The following is a 26,409-nucleotide window of genomic DNA, read 5'->3' as shown; positions in this document are numbered from 1 at the left end:
GATAATGGGATTAAAAAAAGTAAACTAAGTCTCCAACTAATATTTTTATTGAATTCTGTGTCTTAGAGAGTACGACATACATAATACTTAACAATTATTTAGATAATATACACATATTAAAATAGCGTGGAGCACTGGTACAAATGAATAATAGTCTATATACTACACGGTCAGCTGCTGCGAACTATGTGCGCCGCCATATTGGCCTTGGCTGCTATGACGAGCGAGCTAAGCCTTAGCCTCCGGACCTTCGAATTACTAGCCCAAAAGGCGATGGAAAGCTATGAAAACAGACAAACCTAGTGAAAAGGGGATTTCTATAGAACTTTTAATATCCGGTCCATGAGATTAATATATTCGACATAACTGATTATGACATTTTTTAATAATCTAATTGATACCTCTATCAAACATTGTCGCATCCGATCTAAATTACAATGATTTATCATAAGCAAAATCGGGGCGACGCGAATTTTTGTTCATTAAACAATATAAATTATGTATACATAGATATGGCTATGCAAATGCGATAAAATCGGTACCAAAATGTACATGTTCGCCTAAACTTTTTAATTCTTCAATAAATTTTATTACTGTTATCTTTAACAGAGTTGAGTTTGTTGTAAAATATTGCCTGTCTTCCCTGTTTGTCAAGTATCATAATTTAATTTGATAATGACAGAGATGACGGCTGTCACTGACAAAATGGCAACTGAAGGGTATTCATTTTACGTTTCAACTTCAAATGTCAAATGAGCGTGCTTTTGTAAATTGTAACGCTTCGCGTCAGTCTCGGTGTTTGACGCGTATAGGTATTGTACCGAAACTTTGACTTTTGTGTTTTCAGCTTTGTGTTTGTAAATGTACTTATTTGTAACGTTGTAAGTTGTCTAAAGTTTTAAAAAATTGATTTTATCAATAAAAATCTTCAAGCTGTCCTAATTAGGTACGTGCAGTGCATTACTTACGTGTTTGTAAATATGATTCAGCTTTCAATAAGGTAGTCATCCCGGCAAACATGTAACCTGTTTGACAGGCGTTGGCTAGAATTTAATTCAGATACAAAGTTATTTTTACAAAAAAAATGTCTTTTTCATAATTATCAAATAATATGTATTCATAAATGTTATCTTACTGTAATCGTATGATTCAGCCCAAATGTATTATCTGGGTGCGGGCTAGGCGGTGCTCGGCGTGAGCACGGTTATGACAGGCTGATTGTCGAGACTAGCGTACCAATCTAAATCTAAACTCAGTCGGCTTTTCGCTGCCGGTTGGTTTGCTTGTGTCGCGGTTAACCTAGCATGAAAAATGGTAGGGTTGTGATTGTATGTTTGTTTTGGTAGTGTTTGTGCATAGTGCTAAGTGATTATCTTGTTACAGGCGGGCAGGATGTTAAAATTCATACGAGGCAAGGGGCAACAACCCTCTGCTGAACGGCAGAAGCTTCAGAATGAGTTGTTCGCTTTCCGTAAGGTGAGTACCGAGTAACTAATGTTGCTGCATTATTCAAGTGTTCTATTCATGTGTCATTTGCTTGGCCTGTATAACTTATTACTTCTGAAATTTGATTGTTACAATATCAAAGTCTTGAATAAAATACTAATCTTATTCAAGACTTCAAAGTGGTGTTCTCCTTGCGTTCTCTAAGTAAGTAATATTAAATGTTTATAATATTAACAATCCTGTTTTCATATATTTGACAATGTAGACAGGAGAAGTATTTAATAGTTTATGATTTTTAATCCTTATTTTTACAAAAACTTTTTCCTGCACTCCTTTATAGGGGACATAAGCTTTTCCAGTTTCTACCAAGAGATGCATTATTTTATTTTATATTAATAATTAAGGCTTTACTTTAGCCGCATTACTTAAAAATTGGTTAAATATAATATTTTTTTTAATACCAGGCCATAGTTTCTGTCATTAACTTCAGAACAAATATATTATAATTGCTATTTAACTTTAATCACCAAGCAATCATTATAGTTATCACCCATGGTGTTTGCACAGAGATAAGATGTTTTTATGCTGCTAATAAAATAGGCCAGGGCCATATTTAGGACTTGTGAAATATTTTACTATCTTGTTTAAAATTTGATAGTTTTTATGGCTGATAATATAGTTTACCAAAGAATAACAAATGTAATTATTTTTGCATTCTAATATATAGCTGCAGCGTCTTATCCTATTTTAAGTTAGATTGTGGATTAAACATATATATGGATAAGAAGTCATTATCACATAATACTACCATAACAGTTATATCTAAAGTGATATGCCTTATATTTTAAGTCCCATTAGTGTCTTTAAAATAGCATACTTTTGCCTTATCTTCATTGACTTTAGTTTTTAATAAAAGTCAAAGTATTTGTTACTATTAATGTTATTGATTTTTAAATACATAGTAATAATGATATGAAAAGGTTACTAAATTATTCAGGATCATTTAGGTTTTGGTGTTTTAAATTATAAAAACAAATTTATTACCATTCACTATTTCATGTTATGAAATCTAAACTCAGGCCAAAATTAAATACAAAAAGGCAAAAAACTGGCAGAATCTCTGCTTCACTATATTTAAGCAAGTCAAACACAATATGCTTTGATAGGATGCTAGAATACCTTGCTTCTAATACTACAATTAAAAGTCATGGCCATCTACTGAAACCCATTGATTCATATAAGTAGAATTCATTAAATTAGATTCAAGGTTGTAATTGAATCTTGACAATACAGTTCAGTATAACGGGAATTAATTATTGAGTCATTCTTTAAATATAACACACTTATTCTTGGCATTTTATGTTTAATATTAAATCAAAGTATTGCAGCTTAATAGTTAGTTAAGCAACTATGATTATTTATTTTCCACTACCCATGATAAGCAATCTACTAGCAAGTAACCAATATATACACATAAACCTGTAGGTTCTAGGTTCATACCCTGTACAATAACAAATTCTCATGCATATACACTTGCCAACAGGAAAATACAAATATTATTCATAATGTCCCACATGAATAATTGACTGGCATAAAAAAAATCAAGAACACTTAAGTAGTTCCAAAATTTACTGAAATGGAACTAATAAATTGGAATTATGAATATTATTAGTATTCTACATATTCTTTTTAAGTAAAATAAAAATTAAAGCCTTTCAAATGGGCCAATTTCGTTTTTGCATTTATATGAGTTCAGTTCTCAAATATCACCCCAGAAATATAAATGTCACAGTTTTTAATTACTTTGAATTGAATTGATGTCACTATTGCTTAATTAAGGCATATTTTGAAATTTACTAAAATAATGCTTTTTAATTACATATTAATTGATTGTCATGCCAATGTATTCATTATTTAAAAAACGAATTTTAAAAGTTAGGTGTATATGTTTACTTAAATAAAAACATTGTTATTGAATCAAATTATATTTACTGGTGTTAAAAAGTGCAAATATTTAGTAGAGCCGAGTGCAAACATTGAGGACGGGCCTTATCGTTCGTAACCGATAAACCGAGATAACGATACATAATCGATACCTTTTTGTACTATCAGTGAACTCTACATCTTCTATGAATGCCTGGTACAACAAAGAATATATATATTTGTTCTGGTTGATAATATATATTATTAAAGATATAAGATTGTTTTGCTCCAGTTCAAACAATTTGTATTAAAAACTTGGCGATTGAAAAGAGTGGCGAAAAGTTTCTTGCCAGTTCTTCTTACCCGCTCTACGCCCTTGACTTGCGAACTGGTTGTAAATGTAAATTTACAATTAATTTAATTTGTTTTCTTTGACGTTCATAAGTGTACATGTTTACCTATACGAATAAACTTATTTTTGAGTTTGAGTTTGAAAGTATATACATATATACAATATGTTAATACTGTATAACGTCTAATAATTAACATCTATTATTATTATTAGATTTTTAATAAAGTATGATATAAACTCTGCAACCCTATCTGAAATTTAACTACTGACGACTCAAGCGTGCATAGACTACATTTTTCTGTTTTCAATGAAATCTAAGATAAACATATTTTAATCTTTGTTTTCTCTTAATGAAGTACTTTAAAATTCCTACGTCTTCTTAGAGCAGAAGAAGTCTTCATATGTCACATCGGTATTGGTGCATCCGTGTTTGTTAAGATATAAAAAAGGCTTTTTGAACACATACTCATATCATATTTCTTTTCCCTCTTTAAGAAACACAAATCATTGTACTAAATAGCTCGCGGCAATAAAATTTCAACACCGAGCCGTATCAATGCAAAATTTCATCAACATCACCTTGATAACTGGAACTCTTCCACATTCCGTTTCACAAACACGTTCTTTGGCGAACTAGCTAACTGGAATCGACCCCTAGGTCTTCCCGAGACATTCGACCTCAAAGTGTATTCCTCCCTCAAAGGCCGGCAACGCACGCTCTAAAAATGGGTGTCCATGGGCTGCGATGCCTGGGTGTCCCAGAGGCTCCATGGCCCCGTTGGCGCGTCAAATTGTCCTGTATTTAATTTTCAAATACTACCAGATTATTAATCACACTTCCAGGCAATCTCTAGTCTTATCGTTTATCTATATAACTTGTAGAGCAATAAACCGCACCTAACCTCGCCCATCCGTAATTAATATCGATAAACTGATACTATAATATATCAAAATGTACTTGGCGGCATTAGATATCCGTGTTACAGTACCGGTACCGTGGAGTAGCTTTGTATTAATTCTTAAAACCGACAACGCACTCGCGAGCCTTCTGGCATTGAGAATGTCCATGGGCGGCGGTATCGCTTAACATCAGGTGAACCTCCTGCCCGTATTTACCCTGTTCTTTGAAAAAAATACAGTTTTGAATGCATAGAAAATTTTCTAAATTAATAATAATAAAAATTAGACATCTGTAATATTAATTACACAGCCACTCTCGATTTCGCAAGCCGCAATACTTTTGTTTCTAGATCGCGTTTACATATGTTATCACAGTGTATCACCGATCACGTGTGTGTAACAAATTATTTTTAATGCAGTTAGTGTTTACAATATACTCCTACAGATTTTTCCAAAGCTCTATGATTACCTTTTTTTATTCTGCTTCTATATCCAACTTTTTCTAGGGCACCCCCTCCTCTTTCTTCCCCTTGATCCTTATGTTAACTTAACATTAACAAACCTCATTTTCTTAGACAGCAGTGTTGATTACCTATTTCCTATTAATATAAAGAAGGAGGATTTAGAATGAGACAGAAACCGCTTAAAAATCTTTTTTATATTTTAATTCCATTTAGAAGTATCGTCCTATATTTTATAATAATACAAAACAATAAACACGTGTGTATATTGTTTTAATTATGTAGAACCTTTCTTATGCAAGTACATATTTACGTAGTATGTAGTTGCATACGAAAGGTTCTACTGCAAATTACAATTTTATAATACAGAGTGGGGCAAATCTGACAACTTTCTCTTGTCTCTTTGACAAGTAGGTTTATATTATTATTCAAGCTTAAATGACTGATAACACTAGGTTCTCCTGGTACTGAAATAGAACCTGTAAGCGATAAGTTTTATGAACAAAAAGAAAGTCTGTTAAAATTTATTTTACTACTAGCAGACTCGGCCAAGCGTAGCTGTGGCTAAGGTTTTTGTTATATTACATAGTAGTAAACTATTCAAGGGAATCGGTAGGAGAACTTATGTGAAAGGTTGGTTTTAACACAGCGTCATCTGTAAGGATTGTATTAAATAATAAACAAATATTTGCATTAAAAAAATATAATATTGCGGGCATAAATTGAGATGTAAGCTATCCTATATTTTAAGTTAGATCAAACTGCACACGGTGCGCAAATTTGATTGATATCGGTTTTTGACAATGTAATTTATATATATTAATTTAATATATTATAGCCTAGGGAATGTCACCAATAAAGCCAATCGGTTTTCATATTTTTATCTCGTATGTAATGATTAAATATATCTAAATCATGAAATCAATTAGTCGCTTGGTCATGTACTGGTTTATGTACCTATGGAAATTCACACGCCTAGAAAAGCACTGAACTCTCTCCAATAGCTTAATCTTTATTGGAATGTCTCTAGGTTGGTATTTGCCCTTATGGATTATCTGTATAGAATATAGCCTATTACGTAAAATTACTAAGAAACAAATAAGAAATTCTTCTAATCCGGCTTCGTTTGAAAGGTTTCTCGGAAAGAGTATCTTATCATTGTCAATACAATAATGTTTACGTGGAATAAGGTGTGAATCATCATTTGAACTATTTAGGATATCCGACTTATTTTATAATATATTAAATCTAATATAATATATTAAATATTATTAATATAATATATTAAAAATATTTAACGAACGATTTAATATATTTAACGAACCGTAATTAAGACTGATAGTACAATAATGTTAATCGTGAACATGAACTTATCATTGATTATAAACCAGTTTTAATAATACTTGTCACTTGATTGAATATGTATATCGATCTCCTAGGACGAGGTTCTATTAAAATTATTGTATGTCAGTACTATCGATCATTATACATTATTTATATGTTCGCAGAGTGAATTCACAGTAGCGATATTGTGTGTAATATTTTTATGCCTGGAAGAGATCGCTCGAAATCGATAAGGCCGCCAGTTGCCCTCCTTTTCATTTATGTTCAATTTTTATATTGTAATGTAACGAAGTGTTAGTAAATAAATAAGTTAAATCTAACCTAATTAAACCTAAATATGATTTCAATCTAAATCTATTACTGAATGCAAAGCCTTTAAAAATTGGTTTAGATCTAGAATAACACTACGTTTCCACAGCTTTCACTGTATAATTTGTAATGTATATTTATAATATTCAGAAGTAGACGGCCTATATAAAAATACACAAAACAAAATTAATTCCAAACGCTTTAGAGATATTATTTGGTGACGTCACCAGTTACCTCAATCTGATGACGAATTTTCCTTTGATAATTATTGTTGTAATTATAAATTTCAAGCTAATATAATAATAATTGGGTCCTCGTAAGTAAATATTTATGATCTTGTAAGACTTTCTACTTTCCCTTTGTGGTTTATTTGTGGCGTAGGTATCTTAGTTATACGATAGTGGAGTATAAGCCTGTGGTTTCAAATACCATTATGTTAGTTCTAAATATCTGGAAGAAAAACTGTTTAAATCTCCACCGTTGCTCACATATAGTGGAAAATAACATTGTTTCTTTCATAACTAAAAACTTTACTTATAATATTTAGAATAATTTGCCCCTCAATATGATATTTCTACTTATCTTACGTAGTAGTTATATACTAAGATATGAACGCTTTGCCAGGCTACCTAATAGAGATATTTACAATTTCCGAATAAAAAACTAAGTAGGTACTAAATTTTTCCAAAATTTTCTCTCCATAAAAACTTCTCAGAGTCTGTCCTCAGTTTTGAGCTTAGTAACATATTTGCAAATCATTTTTATTTATATTAATATCTAATGTTAAGATCGCTAAATATATTATGATGAATATAGAAGTGACTAGGATTTAGCATATAAGAAAAAGTCCCTAAAAAGGGACTTATTCTGTCTTGTCTTTTGTAGTATACCCTTTTAATATGGATGCAGTGTTTTACTGTGGGGATGACGTAATTTAGTACATTTCTGGCCTGTTACTATGTGTAACAGGTAAACTTTGTATTACTGCTTTGCTTCCGCACCCAAATATTAATGATTTTAAACAGAAATGTAATTCCGTGGTTACGTCAAATTAATATTAAAAAATCATAACCAGCCATTTGAGCAATTTCAGATCGCCTTGATTTTGTTTAAATTGAGTAAGTAAAAGTATTTTCTCGAAATTGTTAAGTAATAATAAAGGCCGGCAACGCACTCGCGAGTCTCTCATGGGCGGCGGTATCACTTAACATCAGGTGAGCCTCCCGCCCGTTTGCCTCCTGTTCTATAAAAAAAAAGACTTAAGCCACATTTGTTGGGTTTCTTTAAATGCATAAGTCGTTTTAGGTTTTTGCTTAAAAAAATACAAGCGCGTAATTTAATACCACATGGGCTAAATTCCGGGCCAGAGTTTCTGTCACTTAAACCTAAAGTAAAAAGAAAGAAAGAAATTATTTAAAAGTAGTTATTTTATTAAGTGATAATTTACGCCGCCAGAGAGCATAATTAAAATGCTGTGATAACTGATTTAGTTTCATAAGAAAGAGAAATCAGATACGCCAACGAAATAATTTAAATCTAACCTATTGTGAGCGCCTATTACTGCCGCAACCACATTCCTCAATACAACACAGGTTTTTACTCTTTTTATGTCTGACCAATCTATTAAGCCCTTATTACACAGTCATCCATCTTGTTAAGCTGTATTAGTCTGAATATAACAAGATGATTGTGTATTAGTATAATTTTCAGTTCTTAGTAAGACTTTCGAGAATTTGAAAAACACAAAAATATAGGACTTAAAAATCAATACTTATCATATGCATATAAAGATTATAACGATATACTTTAAATGACATATAATCAATAAGGGCCAAGTTACCCGAGGCTAGTTTTTCAAGCTAGGATAGCAAGCTTGTACTGTCCTGGCTTGGAACATGCTAGTTTTCTTTACAGGAGGCTAGGATAGGATTATTTTAAATCAGTACTAATGCAGTGACTGAGGTGACTTACACGTCCAAAATGAGCAGCATGCGAAAAAACACTTTTCGACTGAATGAAAAATATCTCGAAAACTGTGCCAATTCGCACTAGATCAACTAGAAAAGGAGTTACAAGAAATCAGTGGTGGGGGCGCTATTATCCTAAAAAATAAAACTCCATCCTATTAAAAACTATCATGGCTTGTAAAATAGCATACTAGCTCAGAAATGAAGCTAGTTTTGTCTACACGAATCCATAAGTACTAGCTTGCTAGCTTACTGACGCTAGCTTGCTATCCTAGCTTGAAAGACTAGCCTCGTTTAACTCGGGCATACAGTATATCTTGACACGTAATTGTGTGGAAATCACCACGTGAAATTCAAATATCAGTTGTTACCCCGTGTTCTCGACAATTTATATATCCGCGATGCTCTAAGTAGGCTAAAATGAAGACAACAACGCGTGGGCGAGCTTTTAGGCGACAAATGGGACAGGAAATGATCTTCCAGTAGAAATGTACATAATAAATTGTGCGAATTAGGAAACCGTGGGAGATGGCCGAGGCAATAGTGTCTAATGGAGGTTAAGATTTTTGCCCTCTAGTAATGTGCGCGCTATGTTTGACGCAACTCAAACAGATTGAATGAGTTGTAATATTTGTGTTGATCGAGATATTGCCTCGTGATTGGTCACGCTTACATAATGATGCCCAAATTGCTTCGTGATTAGGTGCTAACGGTATCGAATGCGTACAATTCACTACGATTAAATGCGTTTTGTATTACTTTCTCGTAAGTTAATGGGATGATTTGTTAAAACTGTTCTGGTATAGTAAGTTTAAGGCAAAGATTTCTTTAGTTGAATTTTCGCAGAAAGAATCTATATTTCGAATAGAGATGGTCAAGAGGCATCTTTATGGGATTTGCCGTAAAGTAATACAAATAGTAGTTAAATGAAATAGGTAGTAGTGTTTTATCATCCGAGTTACCAATATCATTTACGTAAGCTATTTATTACCTCCGACGACTACATAGTCGTGGAATTATCTAGAAAACATTAAAAAAAATTGAGATGGCCATACCTTGATGTGTACATGGTTAGAAAACAGACGATAAAAAAACATTGAATATTCATTTTTTAATTATCTATCCTGGTGTTTTATTTGCGCCAATCCGTATTTCCCCTTCTTGCGCTACTTCCTGCTGCTGATACTGGCCTTCGTTATTTGCAGCAGTTCCTCCATCACTCTATTATTTAAGAAAAATCTTTTTAATATTTAATGTATTGCGTGATCGCAATAGTGTAGTTCTATTAAAAGCTCGTTAATCGAGTTGAGGCCGGCTTACCACGTGTTCAAATTTTATTGCCACCAATTCGGATGCCTCTGTAATCAAACACGCCTGGCCAGTAGGTATCAGCGTCTGCTTGAGCTATTGCGTGGTTTTGTTTCATCATTTAAGCGCCCACGTTGAATACGAAAAGCTTATCAGAGTGGTTCAACTATATTTAATTTTAGTGACGTAGGTTTTATTTTAAGTGACCGGTTATATAACTAGGATGAGGTATGAATTTCCGTAGGTTTTTTATTCCACCTACAATGTATTTGTTGCTGTTAATTACGTATATAACATAAAGTTAACTTATATGTTCTCTATATATTTATATTCCTCTAGCAGCCGTCAATTTTAACCTATCACTAATGGCTACAGCTCGTAGGCAGACATCGCTGCTGCGACAATCTAATATATAAAATTTCCCTATCACGGTGTTTGTAAACTCCTCTGGAATGGCTTGACTGTTTTCGTGGAATTTTGTGTGCGTATCTGTTAGGTCTGCGAATCGGACATCTATTTTTCATCCCCCTAAATGTTACAGGCGGGTCCGGTCCACACATAAATTTTATTTTTTTACAAAATATTTATTTTTGTGTCAAAACATTATGGAACACTAAGACTGTTAATGAACATTAGTTTAAGCTATTCAGTAGGAGTTTAAAAATAAGTCAAAGTATAAGCCATAATTATTTTATAGGTAGGTCGTGTAAAGTCGCACTCTCTTTTGTAGGAAAGTAATTTTATTGTATGAAAAAAAAATAAGTTTGAAGATAGGTAAAATATCTATTTATTTATACACACTATATCTATCTATTTGTTGTTGTTTGAACCCCTTGTTCACACAACTATATAACTGGCGCTGTTTGGTTTTTGCTTTTCAGTAAGATGTTGCAAAAGTTTCACTTTAATCTGTATTTATATAATTTCCGCGATGTTCTAGACAGAGCGATAAGCACCGGTTTAAGGTTCATTCACTCGGTCTGAACTGCCAGGCAGCGTACCTTGCGCTATCTTAGCTAATATTTGCTTAGGGCACGATGTGTAGTCGTCAATTTTAACGGTCATCATTCGAATCGAAAACGGGCATTCGTAGAAATGTCCTGTGGTATAGCCATAGGACATTTCAAACACCATAAATATTTTATTATCATAGTTTTATCAATTAAAAGTTAACAATAGAAATTATAAACACGAATTAAAGTTTAAGAATAATTTAAATCGAATATCTCTACTAGTTACTCTACGACCAGACACAATGTCGGGAGGTGACAGATGGAAAATCGACTATGATTGATTATTAATCGATTATTTTTAATATTAAAATCGCGTACAAAAATCGTTTTTCACTATTTTTAAAATCGATTTTAATCAATTTTTTTTTCACATCCCTAATATTACCTATGGCGTTGCTTCGTGAAAACGAAATACCGTATTATTAGCATGAAAAATGCTTTGGTATTATCATGTTTAAAATACAGTTTACCTGCATGTTAAGGTACATTTATCACCTAAATGCGTACGATGAATGCATTGGCACGTATTTATTGTTTGGATCAGTCGTCGGACGTATTTTATTCAAATGAAAGCCTCCCCAGTTAATAATGCCTGATTAATGATTTGGATTTGTTGAATACCATTTTACTGATTACAGTAGTTAGGATATTAAGGTTTTATTCAATTAGTACTGATATATCAAGTATTTTATGACAAAATTTATAATCACTTTTTTGTTTGATGATATTATATTTTTTGTCGTTACCAATTTATTAGTAATTGCCTTTTTTTATTGCCTAGTGTGATTAATAGTATGTTATCAATAGATTGCTGGTCCTTTGTGCCCGGGCGCTAACCTCTGAAGGTCGCCAGACTAGATCTTTTGTACGTTCAAAAATTGTGAAAGAAGTGTTATGATTCAAAAGGCCACTTTACATAAGGCTTTATAAAATCATGCAATTTATGAGTAACTAAGAAATCAAAATGTCTATTAAACACTCATAATTTTTATTCATAAAATCATTCTTAATTTATTCTTAATTTTGTCTCTGACATAGCGTTTAAAAAACTAAACTACGTTTTGACTAATCTCTCATTTACTTGGCTCTATGCTTATAGTCTTCAGCACTTTTTAATACTTTAATGACTCAAATATTGATTAAAATTATATATTTCAAATACAGTATTAAATATAGCAAAATATGTATCTATAACAATGTCTTAAATAAGAAATCATCAAATTACATACAGATCATACATTGTAGAGTTCTTAACTAATCATAAAGAATTGTTTCCTTAGTTTTTCGTAATTAAATATTTATATCGCTACACAATGTTACTTGGAATTCAGACGCTCCTAACAAATAGAAACTGTACTTAACAATAACTTAGTGCGCACCATTCCCTGTAAGGTCGGCAACATACCCGCATGCACTGGCAGTTGTCCATAGGGGCGAATATTATTTGCCTCCTGCCCTATTAAAAAAATCTTATTATTTTTTAAAGTCCTTACTACTACCGTCTCCTTCATAATGGAATGTTGGAACATAGATTTCTATTAAATCTTGACACGTCCAATACCCAAGGGTATATCAATCACTGGGTCAATATTGATTTACACTACGCCAGTAGAATTAATGTGGATGGCATGGTCCCACGAGGTCGCTCGTTTACGCTTCCATAAATCTGATAAATTGCACGCTACGAATTTTTATTCTTGATAGCTGACTAGTCAGAGCGTAAACCGGGGATTTGATATCAGTTAATAAATATTACAACACATATGTTTCTATTTCATCTCATATCTCAGTGTAATACCTGGATGACCGAGCTTTGCTCGGAATTTTTTTTTATTTTTATAAATTGTGTTTTTTGGAGATTATATTTAAGTGCGAATTACATACTAATAAAATGATGAATTATATCGAATAAAGATAATTATATTCATATTTAAGTTTTTATTTGATTTAATTCTATGTTTAAGTTGATAAAAAAATTATTAAAAAAATGCTAGAAACGATTCCTAGCTAGATCGATTTATCGCCCCCGAAACCCCCCGTATACTAAATTTCAAAAATCGATCGAGCCGATTCCGAGATTCCAATTATATATATACATATACAAGAATGTTAGAATAGTTTTTTTTTCTTTCGTAAGTATCTTTTTTGCCATATTCAAACGTGTATAACGATTGTCTGTAAGTGTATGTTGCGTAAGTGTTGCTTGTGCAGCAAACGTATATACTTTATAATTATGGAGTTACCTGTCTCTGGTATATAAAAAATACGGGCAATGATGGGTCGTAAGCTTAACGGTGTTTTAACTAAAACTAGTCAAAGTCAATATTATTACTCATATTCTGTTATAGTATAATAATTATGTTGAGTTTGTAATGTACCTGTTGATAACAAGCTTTGATAATGTTATCGTTATCTCTTATCAGCCCTCTGTTGCCCTTGGGAAGTCACATTAATTTTGACACACTATCGATCATAAGGGCATGGTGTTTAAAATGGAACAGCCATCAACCATCATGGCCAGATGATACATAGCATTATTAGGCTTAGTAAAATCCTGTTTTGTAAAAAAATCATGATAAAAGATAAAGTTATATTTAAATTACATATGTGATATTATCTATATATTATGTTCTTTATTAAATATCAAATTTCCTCTGTAACAAAGTACTACCTAGTTTGGAATCCAGTCTCCCAATTCCTTCTCAACTATATATTTATTGTTGCAAATGTTGTATGGGAGAAAAAATAAATTATTATTATTATTACTTATTAATAGAGCCTCTAATAATAATATAATTCCTTAGCACCTACTGTAACGGTTTATTTAATAATCGGATTTCACTTATAAACCATTGGAAAGAAGCGTTTTTGGCGTCGTCTCGTTAGTCCTAATTCCTAAGGTAGCGGTCATAACGGACACGCAGGTATCCCGATCCTTCGAGCCTAAAGCTGTTACTAAGTGCCCAATGGAAATGGAATGTATTTGACCTTTTATATAAAGAGACGTCGAAAGCTATCTTGGATTAATAATGGAAGTATAAAACTCTCCAAAAACAAATTCTACGCCGGGCCAACAATGTTAATGTACTACAAAAGAGTAGTATAACTAAATAAGGGAATACAATGTTCTGCTTAAGTTCCAAATATAATATTTTTTAAATGTTACGCTTGTTTTTCCGAAACGGACCACGCATCTCTACCATCGGTCCTCACACCTATCACGCTTCATCCACTTCAATGCATGCGCGCCGTTTAAGGTTAACTTGTCAATTCTCTGTGGCATAAAGGCATGCCCAACCTGATCTCCATCCATATACCTTGTATATACTACTTGTTAACCGCTTCTCATTCATACGTTCTACACAGCCAAACCACTCTTTTATTACGCAATCTTACACACCTGTCTTAACGCTCTCATTTCCTCGGCATTTTTGCTACTATCTTTTTCATTTTCAGATGTTATATTTAGAGTCCAAAAATCCTTGCCACTACTACAACTTTGGTCTCAGGTTTCTTTATCTGAATGCTGTCTTCTTTCAACAAGTCGAAATAGAAATATTGTATCTAAAGATGTGCGCAGATACGGAGTATTTGTTTTGCACATAGTAAAATTCATGGCCCGGGTATCCGAACCACGGCCTTTATATCGCTCAACGCCTTTTTGGCCTATAGGCTTAATTTTGGAGCATATATGTATTGAAATACGTTCATATCAGGCATCGTTATTAAATTGTAGTAACCGAAGCTTTTGACTAGAGATTCTCAATGACGCGTTCCGCTTGATATTATCTAGAACGCCATGCTCTATTTCCTTCTTATGTAATGCGATTGCATATTTTTACAGATTGGATAGTATCATTCTAAATTTAATTTTTTAATAAAAGAAGACCAATTGAATGTGTTCTTTTTTCAAATTAATATTGCATTATCATAGGTTCCATGTCCTGGTGGACGAAAATCTGTGTGTGTTATAAATTAATTAATAAGACAGTGATGTCTCGACTGGGTCCATTTCTCTCTTGCTTCCCCCACAATATCCAAGCATACACGCTTGTCAGTAACGCTTTTGATCGGCCCTTTAATTTAATATTTATTTAGTTTTAGTTAGTAATTTTATATTTTTTAGTAAAGCAGATTGGATATATATTAGGATTAGAAGATCATTAGATTTTAGACTAATTTTTATTCAGACTACCACTGAGTAAACTTTACGAATATCTTCTCGTGCAAAATTTGTATGTAAGCAGTTTGTTGTGGTATTTTTGCGTTGAACGTGATTCGAAATGCGGTTAGTGCAAAGGTTGAGGGATATGAGGTTGCAACGGTACCTTATATCAGCATTCTTGAACGTCTAATCAACTTCTGACCTTAAAATTAAAACATTTTACTCTCGTCATTCGTTAAAATTCTATAATCACTGATCTCTTATATATACTGTGCCACAAAGATATAAAGGAATATAAGGAGGTGCTCAACCTTCTCTCCAGACCCATGAGACAGCCATTATTTTGCCGTGAAACATAGCTAAACCTCTAATAATAATAGTTTATTGACTCTTCATAATATTGCATTTGATAGATTTACATGCTGCAGATATTGACCATTTTTGTGAGCGTATAATAGGAGTTTAGAAGCCCTGTGGTCACCTTTACATCGCGGATAGATAATATACAAAGAGATAAACAAGCAAAATTAAACTTAATCATGAGTGGTATGGGTGTGAAATAATTTAAGAGTCTACATCAAATGGCTATGTATTAAACAATTTCTGTTGAATGGAATTCACGGATTTTTTTATATTTAGAACAGCTATTCTACATTTTGTTTAAACACATGAGTGATAAGTATTTGGAGATGGTTTGCGAGTTATTTCTTAGTTTAAACATAACGCCGTTTCTGCCAATTCAATGTCATGTTTACTACATAAATTATAGAATGGGTATTTAGCAAGCGATGTGACTCATGCGGCATGCCTTCACAGAGCCTGGTTCATGTCAGATACGTGTATCTATACGAAATGTGAATACCGACAATTCTTATTTTAAAATTTAAGTACAAATAAGTTGGAAGCTTGAAGATTTTTAAATATTTATTATTTTATATTCATGCTATTTTCCCCGAAGCGATAGGTAAACCACGTATCTCCATTTGTTACAGTCCTGATGTACCCAGTTTTATGACTATTGACCATGCATGCATGCTCGTCGGATATAGGAATATAGGAACTCTTAAATATCTTTAATATATCGAAACTAAAGTTATAAACATTAAACAATTTTTGTAATATATAATTACGTATTTTAAGAGTCATAATGCATATTATAAGCAGGAATAAACTTGTTTTTATGTCTGTATTTGAAAATAATTCAACGAGGAAAAGGATTCAAGGATTTGCAAAACGTCATCCATAGTTTTTACTGGTCGGTGATTCATGCTTTCATTTGCTCATAATATACTGTACTAGAACTAATTTGTACACAATTATTTAGTATTATAGCTAGTATTTCTCTCCTATATTATCTATTCAAACTATTTTTTTATATTAGGCCAAGTCATATTAATTTATTTATTTCAATAAGACCTAATTATAGTTATAGGTAAATAATATAGAAAATAAATAAAAATAAGATGGTATTAATTTTAATTAGATAAGTAAGCGCTTGGAGATGGGCCAATGTAAAAAGTTATATTTGTAGGAAATAAAAAGGCTTTTTTATTTATTTTATTTTATTTATTGAAAGTAAAAATTTAAAGGTTAAAAATAATACGCTAGGTGTCTCTTCCATAAGTTTCATGTGGAGAAGAATGGGCATTGAACACAAATTTCTGAAAGCTATTTTTGTTTACTTCTTATTTTTGTTTCTCATCGTTTAAACTTTACTGAACTTCCACGAATATTTACAGACCATAGTTACCCAAATCGGTTCAGAGAGACAAACGAACCGGTCCTTTTTTATTATTATCCTATTTTAATATTTGTAAAATATTTTACAGACTATATATTCCATGTGTAGTTTATAGTCTGTGGACTATGTTTACTATGAAGTAATACTTTTCCCACGGAGATGGTACCGGTTTGTGGGGTGTTGTAAAAAGAACATTAAGTCACTTTACTTAAATGGAGCTGGTTACCTAACATGACTAACAACACCACTCGCGGTATGAAGATGTTTTGTTATCATTAGTTCGTATGAGTTTTTGGTGTTCTCTCTTAAATCGGCTTGTTGTACTTGTTCTGTGACCAAATTTATGGGTCCTATAAGTTTGACAAATGATTTTATCTCTTTTTTTAAATGATTTGTTGTATATTTATTTGCGTTCATCTGTGGTGCTTGGAAGGGCGTTGATTAGAACACCAAACTATAATAACAATACTCTTGCTAAGCTAACTCGTGATAGCTAAAATTTGTCATACATAATGTTAACAAACTACGTATAGCGCATACTAATAAAATTTTATGCCTTTAAAATTTTACTCTAATATGTATAACTGTATCCACATCGGGCTGTGGTCGGACTGCTGAAACTTTATTAAAAAAAAAACATGTGTACGGGAAGGAATTATAAAAGTGACTGACAATATGAAGTTATCAATACACATTCTAATCACGGAATATTGCAAATATATTCTGTGTTTTCTGAAGTTTGTTGCAGTTTTTATACAATATGTGTCCATAATATAGTAATTAATTTAATGGCCGTCAAGTGGAACGTTTACTGAGCAGAGGAAATAAGTTAGGTTTCCTTATACAGTCTTAGGATTACGCAACTGGTTATGTTGACATATGCAGATGGCGCCTGTTTCATGTATTGTTTTAATCACGCTTTTGTTGTTTTTTTAGACTTCCTATTAGTACGCAATGAGTACGCAAATCTTGAAGGCTTTAAATATTTGTTTTGATTATTTATTTAGACGTATTGGTACCTAAAATAATGTACGTTGTTAATGAAAGACTACACTTTTACGGACACAACAGTGTTATACATAACATATAAAAAAATCTTAAATCATATTTATTACAATAAAGCAAAAAAGGCCATACTACTTGTCTAATAAGAATGCTTAAAAATACTTTATTTCCTCAAAGAAAATTAAGGGAATGTTAGCAGTGTACATCTTTTTATTAAATTGTTAGTGGCTCTGCATATTAAAATATAAACTATGTAAAATTGATTCGCTTAAGTAAAGAAGCAAAAATACACAAACAAGCGTTTGTGTATTTTTACCCATTCAACTCATTCTTAAAAGACCGGCAGCGCACTCGCGAGCCCTCTGGCATTGAGAGTGTCCCTGGGCGGCGGTATCACTTAACATCAGATGATACATATTTTATGTTTTCTATAAAAAAAAACAATATTTTACAATAGTGCAGATAGATGGCATCAATGTTTCAGCAGGTATTGTGTGACTAATGAATAGTAATAATTTCATAGACGCTACCAAAGTGTCCCTTATATGAGTTACTTTAATTTTAATCACCGGACAGCCTCATATATATCGCTAATCTCGCAATCTTCATTGAAATTACCATTGAAGGCTTATCACGTCCGAAGCTTTGGTCAGTGCTCACATCACAATGGCATAGTACCGGATGTTGCGCAGGAAACCACTGTTCTGTGACACCTCGCGCGTGCGTTATTGCCAGTAGTGGTCGATGACACATGCTCTTATACAATAGTAAAAATATTTACCAATAGTGCAAAGTTCCAAAATTAAAACTGTGACTATATTGTGAAAGCCACAATTTTGGATGATACAACAAACTATTTTAATATCGCGGTTTGAATTTAGAATACAAATAAATTCATGGAATTACAAAACTTATATGAACGAACTATTGGTACGAATAATAATTGCAATAACTAGTTTGGCAGCCATACTAACCGTTTTTCTGTCCCCTGGATGCGGCAGCGTCTTCAATAAGCCTCCAACGCGTTAGGTATTTAGCTTATCATTTTAAATACTTAATCGCGAAATTCGAAACGGAATTGCACGAACATATTCAGATTTGAATCTACATAACATATCAAAAATCTTCAAAATATCTACTAATGTTTTATAACATTTTATAATTTATAAATCATAAAATGTTATAAAAATCTTTTTGCCAATTTACTTTAGAGGAAGTATAAAAGTTGAGGGGAGTTTATGTGGCTTCGAAGACTTTGTTTTTCCTTATTTTGACGTCGAGAGCACTAAAATTTCTCTGAATATACATAAACAAACCAATTTATAATGGGTCAATGCTGTATGTAAAGAGTCCCAAACAGTATCTTTTGCGACAGATAGCAAACGGGAATATAAATTCCCTTAGAGAAACTACAAATGACGTGTATGAAAGTTTATCAATGTGTTTAAAGTCCTTACTACACCTGAATGTATAATAGGAAAATACCTTAAGCAAAATCGGTTTCACAAAGTAATAGTGCGCTATAAAGTTCCTTATAACCGCTAGTAGCAATTTAAAAATAAAAAATCAGTGGCGCCACTTTTTTAAATTTGTGCAGATTTCTGTATCTGTATTTATTGTTGTATTCTAATTAATAGGCCTGATACAGGCTATCGACTTTTTAGATCTAAGGCAAGACGGTTTCCTCACGTTGCTTTCCTTCACCTTTCGAGCGAATGTTAAATGCGCAGATGGAAAGAAAGTCCGGGAGTCGAACTTCAGGGATGAGAGACGCTAACACTAAGCAGGCAGGATAATGATAGTCGCAATTTATGAAAATAAAAATGATTACTGTTCAAGGATGTGCGCAGTCGAAATCTAGACTCGTTGGCGACTGTTAAAATAATTGAAATTAACACAGTGATGTCATTTGCCAAGGAAAGTCTAGTTGCCGTTAGTGTGGTGTAGTGACATCATATCATACGCTGTGGGCGAATGCAGTTTACAAGAATTTTATAGTGGCTTGTTGGTGACATAAGATGGATCTATAGGTGAACCGGTTTTTACTCGGTTATATTTGGGTCTTGAATTCGCTTTGCTTGTTCAAGTCACGAACTCAATTTTGCTTGGTGGAAAAGTTGATATAACCAAAGTGACCATTTATTCTTTGAGATATGGGACATTTCTATAATTGTACCGATTCTTAAAAGGCCGGCAAAAACGGGACAATTTTGTCCCACAGTTCATTTGTACAAAAGATACATACACTAATCATTTTATCCAGACATAATTATCCCACTATCTATAATTCTATATATTTTTTATAACGTCAAAGGGAGTTTAAATCTAAACTTACATTAAACCCCTCATGACAATAAAATTAAATGATTACCTAATTGACATGACGTGTCATAATTAACTGTAGGCAATTGATTAAATTCCGCGTGAGCTCATGAATATGAATGGACGTGATCATTTGCTGGTTGCGTTTATCTAATTATAACTTTAACACGTGTTATCGTTTCGGTATTAATAAATGTAACTCTATATTTTACGTTGTCTGGAGAAAATTGCTCTCAACCATTAGCTTTTTGATATTTTTTTAAAATGATAATACACAAAGAGCCGTGTTGGCCTAGTGGCTTTGGCGTGCGACTCTCATACCAGAGGTCGTAGGTTCGATCCCCGGCTGTGCACCAATGGACTTTCTTTCTATGTGCACATTTAACATTGCTCGAACGCTGAAGGAAAACATCGTGAGGAAACCGACATGTCTTAGAAAAAAAAGTTGACGACGTGTGTCAGGCACTGGAGGTTGATCACCTGCTTGCCTATTAGATTTTAAAATGATCATGAAACAGATTCAGAAATCTGAGGCCAAGACCTAAAGAGCGTGTAGCGCCTCTGATTTATTATTTTATACGCAAAGTCAGGAATGTTTTATAAGTTCTTAATTATATATAATATGATGCTGCATATATATTATATATCCTATGCTATGTAAAGTATTATCGGGTTTAATAAAATCCGTAACTTTCTATAATTACATAATCCATTGATGAGTTGATCTAAATTAAAATGTTACTCGGCCAGTTTCTAGATAGTCTCATTCAAAACAAGTAGATTCCACTCGGTTTCTAGTTCGGCCCGTCAATGGTAAGAAATTTGATTATATTTTTGGAGTTTGATTTATATCCTGTTATTTCGTGTGACATATAATATGGAGTAGTGTTTGTTGGTTGTGGCAATTTGATTGTTATGGGCTAATATTTCAAAGTTTATTTGAAATTTGTTTTTGAAAATTTTCGTTGAACGTTTCGTTAGCAATTTCCTAGTAATTTCTTGCTAAAACCTTAAGTGAACAATTGTTTTAACATTAAATTTAATTTAATTAAGTACATAAAAAAATGTAGGTGGCACATGATATATTGGGAATCAGTGATGTAGAGGAACAAAGATAGGTTGTATAAGGCTTATTAAAAAGCAAATTTTAGCAGGCTCAGCAAAAATGAATCTTGGAACTTTCGTTTCATCTTTTTTATGAATTTCGTAGATTGAACGCATTATTGAACACAAGAAAACAAAACATGGTGTTAAATCTTAATGCCGAGTGCAAATTCTTATCGATTATAAGCCTCTTTTATGCTTAAAAGTACATTTAATTTAATTAATTTACTCAGTCATAATTGCATAATATACAAACGATTTATAAAATACAAAATAATTATTAAAACATTAATTGCATTGAAATTAAGCGATCTCTTCCATTTAACCCTAATAATAAACATTAAAAGAAATTAATTTACTACGTAATTATGTTGTATTAATATTTCATATTTTCAGTGTACAATTACTACTGCTATGATTTTGTAACGGATCAAAAATATTTATTTTTAAATGCAAGAGTAGGGAAAACAAGATTACATTGTACCTCGTATATCGAATCTAAGCCCAAAGTTACCGAAACTTTCATTCAGCAACAAGGAATGTTGGGGAATGAAGGTTTGGTTGTTCTTTGTAATCCTAGAGTTACTCGAACTAAAAGTCTACTATACGTACCTACCTCTACCTCTCTTATCTGCTAGTTTTAATGGTCCAGTGAATAGGCTATCTCGCTCTTACAACTTTATTACAAACATTGATGAAAATATTGATGTGTTTTACAACAGACTACCAATTTACCGTAACTTTGTTTTGAAGGCTCTTAAATCTTAATGTGGTTTAAGTTTTCATTTTGTTTGTTTATTACTGTTATGTTTATCTTTTAGTTTTTTTCTTTGATATATTGCTTAAGTTCTAATATAATTAATGTGTATGTGTAAGTGTTTTATATTTGTGATGTGATATTTTCTTGTATTTTTTAGGGATACACATTGTTTTAGAATGTATATATAAATAAATAAAATGCTTAATCTAACGGTAAACAACTGTTTTAAAAGCGGATTTTTTAATTGTCGGTTCAAACCAAGATTTTCGTAATACCTTTCAAAGTACAAAAGTAGCTTTTAATGGCATTGTCCTCTTTATACGTTTAAATTCACGCGAATATGACTCTTACTTCGATCATATTAACGGTTAAATTCGAAATAGTTTTTGTCAAAATAATAGCTGATCTAACGGTTTGGACCGGTCCATTAGCTCAATCGATCTGCGCGTACTCAGTTTTGAATTTTGAACCATTGTATCAAATATTGTATGGAATAAAAAAGCTGTCAGTTATCAAGCCCGATATTGTATATCACAAATTACCTTTTTAAAGGAGTTTAAATGGCGTACAAATAATTAAAAATCTAACATGTTTGATAGTATCAGAGGATGAATTATGTTTACACTAAATCCGTTTAAATAAAAATGCATCATAATGTTACTAAGCTCAAAACTTGAACGGTTCAGCTAAGTCCAGTTATTTTTTTTTCAGAACGCTGAAGAAGTTTTTTTAAGAGAATTGAAAAATCTTAAAACGAATCATTTTATTTAATTTTTAGCTTTTATTTTTTTTAGAACAGGGGTCAAACGGGCAGGAGACTTTATAATAAAAATATTTTATTATAAAGCCTCCTGCCATTGACGCGCCGAACTAGAAACCGAGTGGAATCTACTTGTATAGAATGAGACTATCTAGAAACTGGCCGAGTAACATTTTAATTTAGATTAACTCATCAATGGATTATATAAATATAGAAAGTTAGGTATTTAATTCCATAAAAGCGATCTTTAGATCTTTAGCATAGTTTAATTGTTTGATGATTTGCTTTTTTTTAAAAAGAGTACCGAGAGTTTTTTTACGCCGGCTTTTTCTCTCGGCCAACACCTGTCTCCTTTGCCAATGAGTAGGGATGCCAACAGGTTCGAATTTAATGACGTGGAATAAGTGATACTATGATGATCTTATGTTCCAAAATAAACGTATGTTTTTTGAAAAAAACAAAATGTTCCATATGTTGGTATGTATATGCTATCGCAGCTAACTAGCTTAATTTGCCGTTCAATCAGCAGCCTAGACGATAACTAAACTAAAGATATTCAGCCGTAACGTTTAATAATGCTTAGGTCATTCGTACGACAGTGAAACTATAAGGAAGAAATAAGAGATGAAACATCGAACAAAAAATTTTTCTTTAAAAAATAAATGGTCACTACACTCTTCCATTGTACTTCTTGCTTTTCATTAAACTTTGGAGAACACCATGAATATTGTAGTTTGCCGACGCCATATTTATAGTATGAAGATGTTTGGCTTTGAAAGTGGCAGAATGTGGATTTGAATTTAAAAGTAAATTTAAATTAACAGTCAACAGGCTAGGCAAGTAATGAAACGTCATCCCTGCAAGTCATCCTAGCATGCCTAGCTGTTTGATCAACTGGCTGAATATCATTCAGGCCGCTAGTTGAACGCCGCGGTTTTGTTTGAGGCTGTTGTTTGAACGACTCATTAAGCGACATAGCTACTAAACAAATACTTTTAACAAAGCAATGTATTAAAAGAAAGTTTGTGGCCATTTCTCTATACTTGATAATCTCTTGAATAGTTCAGCGTTTAAAATCTAGCTCTGCCATGGCAATACCAACGGCATGACTAGTGGCAGTACGACCGACATTTACCTATCCACTTCCCTGCTTATTTCCCTGTCCAACAGGGCTGATCATGTATATATTACATGCATTAAACTGGTCACGTACGGAGCTGTGTTCCGTTATTAGGTAAATTATTCTTTTGTAATCCATTCAACGAATACCAGACCGGCTTTCACGATAGAACAAGTACTACACGTGTTTAGCTGCATTGTAATCGAAATTTATTCAAAGTAGTCTATATGTTTAGAAAAGCGCTGGGCGTGGCAATTAAAATATAAATAATATAAATTCTCAACCCTAACGTGCGTTCGAAGCTCGGCTGATCAAATTCTGTGTACTCGTGTATTTGTATTACTGATACTCTTGCTTTCTACTCAGACCTGATAATATGACTGATTAATTGATAGATATTATGGTTGAGCTTTATGTTATGATAAATTAGGACGTTTGCCCCATTCCCAATTGGGGCAAGACAACATAAATATATATATAATGTACTCAGATATTGTAATAGCTTCTCATTTTTCTTTTAAATTTGATCATACATACAAACAAATACTAGAATTTTATTTTATCTAGCGGTAATAAAAATTGTCAAATACTTACTTTAATGATAGTACCTGAAGTAATTGGTCACCGCATTAAATGTGGTCACACGATAAGGCGATAGTTATAATAGATAACCAAAACTCATTAACATTCATTTACGCTTACACACTTTATTGTTTGACAACGAAATTTCTACCTTTACCTAAATACATTTCTCCAGAAAATATGACAGCCACTTTCATTAAGTACTTAATTAAATGTTTGTTTAAAAAGAAAATTAATAATAAAAACGAAGTCACAACAATAAATAAATATTAATATTTTAATATGTTTTAAAATTATGGTTCGATTCCTCATAAATGAGAAATGCTTTGACCAAACCAAAGCGGCGAATTCTCATTGGGTTTTTATGTTTAAATAAGCCTTCGTGATTAATTAGTTATGTGTTTGACGACTGAAACCCTATCAAACTAGTGCGTGTTTTATATGAAAACAAATATGAGAGTTCTGATACAGCTAAAGAATAAATAAAAAGGCAAAAGGAAAATATTTAAATATATGCACATAAAACTATTATACTTTGTATATTTTTCATAACTATTTTTAATTACTCTGAGCGCAAAATTAATAACAATATTAACTTAATAACAATGTCGGAATTTTTTAACAGACACTGTAAAATTTAGCGTAGTTTTGTCAATACTGTTTCGTAAAATAATTACTTTATTTATTGTTGTAGGTAACTTATTTGATATGTTATTATTAATTCTACTATTTGAAGAATCCACCAAACAAGAGATAACTAACATCGGTCTAGCCGATATTGTGTTATAAGTGGTGTAACTAACACGACTTTGTTTTATATACTTAGATAGATAAAAAAACTAACTGCGCTAAATTAAGCTAATTACTTATCGTTCGTTACATCGCCTTTGAAGCCATCACAAGCCGCTCATTCCCGGAATACTCCATTCTGCGTCACGTAACATACAAAAGAGTGCAAAAGTACAATTCCCACGGTGTTATGTTTGTTCTACTTATAACTATACAATGACATAACACTTTCATTGTTATATTCAATGTTTTTTGCGAAGGACGGCTTAAATACCTTCAATTGCATATAGTAATTCATCTGAGGACTATAACAGTCTACCTGGTTTAGTAATAGCTTATAGCTTGGAAGTCATGGGTTCAATACCCAATATTAGTCATGGGTTCAATAATAACCAGGTCTAGGTGAAGTCTGTGTTGCAGATAGGGACTTAAATATTACAGTCAGATTCAAGAGTTATTACTGTCTGTAAGAGATGGTGCAACTCCGCCAATAAATTTTCCGATTTCATGATACGTGAAAGGAATTTGTAACTGATGAAATGAGCTTGGATTTTTCCTTAATTAATTAATTAAACAAATCCTCATAAACAACACTTCGTACGGTTGTTACGGTAAGATTTAAAAAAGGGGACATAGGGCGAAATCTTGTCTCCCGTCATATTGCATTTTGACAAGTCTCGTTTTTGTATTTCAGCTTCAGTTTAGAGGTTTAAGTGACCTTTCTATTTTATATATACATATATACGGTTTATGACATTTTCCTTTGAATTATTGTTTGTAGAGGGAGGCTAAAACTTGCTGAGTTTCTTGCCCGTTCTTCTCAGTACAAGGCCTCCTGTTAGTTTTGCGAACGGATGGCGTAGTTTTGCTCTTTCGCGAATTTTGTAAACGTTTTTAACATTCATGAGCATGCTCTAAGACGCATCTAAATTGAATAAATTAATTTTGATTTGATTTGATACTACTTCTTGAATTCACTAAACCTAAGCTTTAGTGAATTCAAGAAGTAGATGTAGAAGTACTCTGAATGCCCTCTAG

At 32.4% G+C, this 26,409-nt stretch overlaps 1 protein-coding gene across 5 annotated transcripts in view; it reads left to right on the top strand.

The window, feature by feature from the left end:
- The first annotated feature begins 799 nt into the window (after positions 1-799).
- LOC110999052 (lethal(2) giant larvae protein) overlaps positions 800-26,409 on the top strand; it is a 46,447-nt gene continuing 20,837 nt past the window's right edge. For 4 of the 5 annotated variants that reach the window (XM_045632013.1, XM_045632012.1, XM_045632009.1 and 1 more), the window contains exons 1-2: positions 1,156-1,314; positions 1,384-1,476. In XM_045632013.1, coding sequence (XP_045487969.1) covers positions 1,312-1,314; positions 1,384-1,476 — 96 coding nt within the window. In that variant the 5' untranslated portion in view covers positions 1,156-1,311. Of the gene's footprint in view, positions 947-1,155; positions 1,315-1,383; positions 1,477-26,409 lie in introns of those variants that run through there. The other variant, XM_045632010.1, reaches the window with a different exon arrangement.

This window comes from Pieris rapae, chromosome 17 (genome assembly GCF_905147795.1).
Source record: "Pieris rapae chromosome 17, ilPieRapa1.1, whole genome shotgun sequence".
Classification (NCBI taxonomy): domain Eukaryota; kingdom Metazoa; phylum Arthropoda; class Insecta; order Lepidoptera; family Pieridae; genus Pieris; species Pieris rapae.
The sequence above is the reverse complement of the archived record's forward strand: the minus strand, read 5'-3'. Positions and strand labels throughout refer to the sequence as shown.